The sequence below is a fragment of the Falco punctatus genome, assembly GCF_963210335.1.
Source record: "Falco punctatus genome assembly, chromosome: 8".
Lineage (NCBI taxonomy): Eukaryota > Metazoa > Chordata > Aves > Falconiformes > Falconidae > Falco > Falco punctatus.
Window position 1 is genome coordinate 41,996,918 of NC_137588.1, and position 6,634 is coordinate 42,003,551.

General features: G+C 48.1%; 1 protein-coding gene across 6 annotated transcripts in view; it reads left to right on the forward strand.

Annotated features, from left to right (window-relative positions):
* The window catches only part of FMNL2 (formin like 2), a 151,613-nt gene extending 146,524 nt beyond the window's left edge, over positions 1–5,089 (forward strand). For 3 of the 6 annotated variants that reach the window (XM_080400058.1, XM_080400062.1, XM_080400063.1), the window contains one exon: positions 1,462–5,089. In XM_080400058.1, the coding sequence (XP_080256184.1) occupies positions 1,462–1,577 (116 nt within the window). In that variant the 3' untranslated portion in view covers positions 1,578–5,089. The remainder of the gene's footprint in view (positions 1–1,461) is intronic. The other 3 variants (XM_080400060.1, XM_080400061.1, XM_080400059.1) reach the window with 3 other exon arrangements.
* Positions 5,090–6,634: the final 1,545 nt, after the last annotated feature.

Genomic DNA, 6,634 nt, shown 5'->3' on the forward strand with positions numbered 1-6,634 from the left:
GCAGTGCTGAAGACTGTGCCCTTTACCGCTCGAACCGCCAAGCGGGGCTCTCGGTTTTTCTGCGAACCTGTTCTCACTGAGGAATTCCATTACTAAAACTATTCCTCTTTCACATCTGATGCTCTTAGAAAAAAGAAAGGTTGCTGTAGATTTTTGACACTTCTCCATTTGTACGGATCTCAGCCAGGATCATGTGAATGTTGAGTGTATAGTAATGTCCAGCGTCCACCTGAAGTTGTTGTATTTATGTCACCTCTGTTGCATGTTCTTGTGTTTCAGTAACTTTTTATTCCATCCCATCAACTTTGCGCTTGATGTTTTTGGCCATCCTTGCGTTTCAAAGGCATCTCTCACCTTCATGACAAATGCCATAGAACAGCAAGTGGTGGAAGTCACAGTAGATTCGGTGCAGGTTTCCTACAGTTCACACGACTGAGGAGATCAAATGCAGTCAAAAAGTGACGGTTCACTTGGCTTTTCTATGTCACCTCTTCTGGCCTACGGATCTTCTCTGTACGCCAGTCATCTGCCTGTGTGAAGTGCATGTCAGCTGTATGCCAAAGCAAAATTACGGGCTCGGGCTGCATGAGCTAAGTGGGACTTTCTTGGGGTTTGCTCTCTGCCTTGGAAGGGTCGTCTGTAATAACGTACGTCCTCTGCAAGGAGTGTTGCGCTTTAGCCGTTTTAACCAGCACCTGCATGCTTGCATGTGTGATACAGGATTAAGATGAACAGCCTAAAAACCTTTGCTCATTCGGTCACATCCATATTTAACTTCTTTCAGTTCCATGCCAACTTTATCTAAGTAAAATCAGAAATGTTTACGGAGCGCTAGCCAGCTCCAGTTTGCTTGGACTTTGTGCAGCGCTGGGGCTGGGCTCGGTGGCGGCAGCGGCGCAGGAACCAGGCGGGGAGGGGAGAAGGGGCAGCGCTGGGGGAACGCTTCGCTGCGTGCCAGAACCGCAGAAATTGTGACAATGAGAAGCTTGACATGGAACTGAGCAATTTACATCGTGTGGTGTAAAGTCTGAGAAGGGCGTCTTTAACCCAGCATGTCTGTTAACACTGTTGTCTTGGCTTAAGGACTCAGAGGCTTAAGAAGACAACAGTGTTTCACTTTTGCGATATGTATTTTTATATATGCTTCTAATAAAATTGCAAACTATAATCAGCTCAACGGTTATTTGCTCTTTCGAGTTAATTGCTGTTATTATCTTCCTGGAGCCAATCTTCAAAGCAGCTTGGAATTTGGTTAGCGAGAGGCGAGGGTGGCCCTGCTGTCCTTTCCTCTCCGTGCCTAACCCCCTCTCGTAGCCTTGGCCTCCCCCCTCTTGCTGTTGGCTAACGTGCCTGGGAGTTTTGAACGCTGAGTTGACTTGCTCTTCATTTTCCATCCCATTTTTTTACTTAACCATCATTTTGTGTTTTGTTTTGTTTTGTTTTGTTTTTTTTTCTGTTTAGCCCTAAAGAAGAATAATATCACTAAATTTCCAAATGTTCACTCGAGGGTAAGGATTTCTTCTAGCACACCGGTGGTGGAGGATACACAGAGCTGGCAAGCATCACTTTTTACTTAGCTTCCTCCTCTCTCTGTATGGCAGGCAGCCTCTTGGTAGTTGTGGCTAAGTGTAATACTGGTGAGAGCCTAAAGGCCAGTGGAGACTGGGGCCATTTATTTTCACCCTCTGTGGCGTAGCGGATCCACAGGCTGTTGGCTGGTGACCATCTTCACACTCTCTCTGTTTTGGCCCTTCCTCTTCCAAGTTTAGCCCGAGACGGGCAGCCTCGTCCCCCGGTTTTCGGCCCCGTAGTCCCCTGGAGGTCCTGCTGCCCCATCTCAGCCCTGCCACGGCCACTGAGCAGGGCCTGAGAGATGGACACCCGGCAGCTCCCCGTGCCCAGGTGGGCGAGGGCAGCCCCCAGCATGGGCACTGTCCGCTGAGTATGCCGAGAGCTGAGAAGCTGGGGAGCTGTACTTAAACCAGGGCATAAGTCATCTGGGAAATGCGAGGGAGGGTTTGCCCGATCCAGTGCAAATTTGTTGTCCAGGTGAGAAGTATTTTAACTGGAATTAGCCGTCTGGTGTTCCAGTTGTGCCTGTTCTATCATAGCCACACATGGAACAGCACATGTAACGCATGGAACAGCCTTCCATCAACATGTCCGTCTCCGGCTTTCTCCATGCTTCCACCCGGCACACGCTCGGTATTCCCTCCTCCTCCCTCCCGAGCTCTTGCCTCCCCAGCAGCAGCAGCAGGGCGGGTTGGGCCAGGCTTTGCTGCTGGCGAGGAGGAGGACGGAGGGTTTTGGCCTCTCTGCTGCCTTTGGCTAACGAAGCATCTCTGCAGCCGGGCGAGATGGCGGCAGTGGGGCAGGACGGCCGCAGCGTGCCAGCTGCTTTTTCCCAGGGCACCCTCTTTTAGCTCAGAGGGTGTACAGGGGTCCTAGGGCCGTCCTTGCGTTGCTGAACACTTGCACCATCGTCCCCTGGGTCACACACCTCCGGTGAGCTTCATCCCGCTTCAAAAAATCTTTGGCCCCCGCTAGTGTTTGAGAGGCTGCGTGAGGGAGCAAGGCATACGTCAGGCAAACTGATTTCAGCTGACGTTGCCTTCCTGGCTGATACCCCCGCACACGAGCAGCCCGTGGGCCGGGAGCCGCTCAGACTAACTTGACTGCATAACTCCATTTAGTTTCACCAGCATTTCAGCGCATTTCACCAGTATTACCTGCTGCTTGGGTGCGTAGTAGAAGGGCACGTCAGTATTTGCTCACTTCTGCTCTCGTTGGGGTGAAATCCCTTCTCCTGTTCCTACACAAGCTGCTTTGATTGGCTTCCAGCAGGACTTCTTCCTTGTCTAGACCGCGTGTGTGCGCGTGTGTGTGCGTGGGTGGGCGCGGGCGAGCCCTGCGTGATGACGAACGCCGCTTTCCTCTCCGCAGATCTTAGAAACCAGCCGTACCGACGGGCCGACGCGGTGAGGAGAAGCGTCAGGCGGCGCTTTGATGATCAGAACTTGCGCTCTGCAAACGGTGCTGAAATAACCATGTGAGCTGGAGACCTGCAGGTGTCAAGGAAAGGGGGTGCTCGAGTGATACGGTGTCCGTGTGAACTCTGTGTTCTGCCACTCATTTACAGCCTTGGGGACAGTCAAATTTACCTTCTAAAGGGCTCCGAGACCTAGAAAACACATAGGAATGTCAGCGATGGGCTCTCCACTCAACCGTAGCTAACAAGTGCCTATAATTGAAGTACCTGCTCAAATTAATCAAAGCAATAGGACTTGATTTGATTGGGTATCTTTTTACACCAATACATTATTCAGTATTTTTAACCAAAATGTAAAATACGTGTTGTTTTGGGTGTTTAGTTTGGTTTGATGCTATAAAAGGTTAGTGACTGGTCTCCTGTGGACCTGACCCGCATCCCGACTGGTTGTAAACAGGTAATACTTGGACGTGCTCTGCTTTTAAATGCATTCCTGTGCTGTCCGCCAAGGGGTTAACCTTGGCTTCAGCTGCACTTAGTGGCTTTTTGGGTTGGGGTTGTTTGGGGTTTTTTTTGGTTTCTTTTTAAAGATTAAAAAGGAATACATTTAAGGGCTTTCTATATGTAATGTGGAAATAATTCCAAGAAGAGACCCGTACCTTTTCCCACCACACAGACTCCACACCACTGTAGCTGGGATGTGGTACCGTGTCCGTCGGTGATCACAGGACGCGTAGCGAACGACCGCGCATCTTCCCCGTGAGGTCGTGCCGAGCGCGGGGTGCCGGGGGGCAAATGCCAGCGCACAAAAGGAGGAGGGTGGCCAAGGCACGTACTATGTTCTTCAGCTAGAGGCAGCTTTTGAATAACAGTGTATTTATTAATTTGCACTAAGGTATTAACATCTCAATAATCAGTATTAGGATTCCGAGGACCGTTGCAGTTCAGTTACTCGCGCGGAGTCATCCTGTGCCCTGCTCCGTAGGATTAATACCCCGCTCCGGCTCTGAGTTCCTTGGACAATCCAGCTCAGGTTCCCTGCTAAGGATTGTTCGGTTAGCCAAGGGAAGCCCGGCCTGAAAAATCCTGGTAGGTTACAGGTTGTGTCGCATTTGTAAAGCATAAAAAGGGACGCCAGACCCCCTTTAGCAGCATCGTGCCCCCCCCTCTCCCCGCCGCTGGTTTGCACCAGATCCCAGAGCAGCAAGGCGAAGCCGAGTCCGTGGCGGCAGGGTACACGATCTTCTCAGAAGTGAAGAACTGGATGGACGAGAACTTTGTACTTCCCAAGCTACGTTTTGCTTCCAACTTACCTTTCCTGGTCTCACTGCATCCATATGTTAATTGTAAAATTTATTGTATAGTATTTAACCACTGAATTTCTTTTTCTTTTATGTTGTGCTTATGTGAACCACTGGTGAAGGTCCCATTTTTTTTTTTCTTGGATAATGTGTAGTTATATGATAATCTGTTTTTAAATGTACAGATATTTTGCTACAAAATTGGTGCAGTTTTTTATGGTTTTTACACTTCTCTCTTATTCCCACTTTAGCCTCTGGGTAATATTGTAAATATTGTTTAAAAAAAAAAAAAGCATCAGCCTGTGCTATACAATCTGAATGTTATTTTAACTTATAGTTTTTGTTTTTATATTTAACTAAATGGACAGTTTGGGGCTCAAAGTTACCACATTGACCTCTGCTTACCTATTTACAGGAAGTTTAAAAACTGCCACCTCCTTGCATTTACAGCACCGTGTACCTGACATGCTAAAGAGAACATGCCAAACCGCCTCGTTCTTCACTGGAAGTGACAGAAGGGCGTAGTAATCTGCGTAAGAAAATTTGACAATTAATTTAATCAATCATTAGGCAAACGGTTAAAAGCACTAGCTCTCATGTTCTTAAGCTCCAAGGTATTTTTTTAATTGAAGACAAAAAGTAGCATACAACTAGAATATAACACTGGCATGTTCTCTTTAATATTTTTCTAGTAATAGACCTGCTTCTTAGCAATATTAGAAGTGTTTTATAAAAGCAGTTCATGTTACTTCCCTGATCTGTTCCTGGCATAAGATCAAATAAACTATTTACACTACTACACAGTAATCCATATGGGGCTTTTTTTTGTCACTTTTACATTTTTTCCACAAATGGTGATATTTGGCAGGTGAGTACGGGGGGCTGGGCGGCAGAGCACGAGCCCGGGTGCTGGAGTGGTTTTGGGGTGGCTTTTACCACCACTCGCTCTTTGCTTTTGTCCACGGATCGCTCAGTGACTGTAAATGCACCCTGGGGCTTCCCCCCAGCCCTTTTTTCTATCCTTTGGTGCGTGTCCTCCTCAAAGTGTAATTCTTTGGGGCTGTTGGGGAAGGGAACCTCCGCAGTGCTTCCACCCCCGCCGCAGCCCTCACCCCCCAGCCCAGGCCGCCTTTACAGGGGTCCTGGCATTGACTGCCCGACCTCCGCTGCCAGCCACTAACGTGCAGCGCTGACGCCAAAATAATTCCCCAGGTAATTCACAGCTTTGGTTTCCCTGAGCTACAGCAGAGCCAAGAGCAGCGGCTGCAGCAGGAGCTGCTGGGCCAGAGCGTGGCTGCAGCAGATGCCACCCCCTTTGTGGAAAAGGGGGGGCCATCAGCCGTTCCTTGTACACACACCAAAAAAACCCCAAACAGCACAAATATTTAAGTCCTGAACTTAAAGAGAGCCACTTCCTACATTCACCAAAATTCAGATTTAATTTTTCAAAGGGTTTAACAATTGCTGGTGCTCGGGGTGGGAGCGGGCACAGAGCGCCCCGTGTGCTGGCAGCTGCCAGCTGGGACTGGGACTAAACGCCCACATGGGCTGGGGGGCTGCGTGAAGGCTGTGCAAAGCAAATCTAAGTCAGATTTAAATGCTGCCGTAGACACCATTAAAACTGAAAAATAATCGATCTTGCTCAAAATCTGTTCCATTTCACGGTGGAAATAGAGTTTGAGCTCAGGGCGCTGCAGTGCTGGCCAGGCACGAGGCACGGAGGCTCGCTGCTACCCTGTGCGAGTATGGCACAGCCCTCCCACCAGCGTGCCACCGTGCCAGCAGGGGGGGAAAAAACAGGCAAGGCTATGAAACAGGAGGAAAAAAAAACAAACCCCAAACCTTAAACTCATTTCCCTTAAAAAGCGACATTGTGCCTTGCGAGGATTGTTCTGTAAGCAGCCACATTTTAAGATGCGTTTCTTTTGTAAGATCTAATTAAGAAATACCAAAAAAAAAAATAATCCATTAGAATAACTTACATTTACAGGTTTTTTATTTTTAATGGAAAAATAAAGGCAAACCTTTTAAAAGTAATATTTACTTAGAAACACTCTTTCGTTACGCAAATGCAAGGCAATAACAAAATATCATACATAAGTTCTAACGTGTCTGCAAACCACTGTGAGCTGTCAAACTAAAGCAGTCGAGCGTGCGCTACCTTCCCGCATCCCAGTGCTACACCAGTGTCAAACCCACCTAAGACATGATTTCAGTTTCCCTCATGGTCTCTAAACCCTTTGTTAGTCTGTTTTCCACTCGGGCATCACTACCCACTATACTATCTACGCTTTTTACAATGGAAATCCTGGAAAGTGAATTTACAAAGTTAACAAAAATCCCA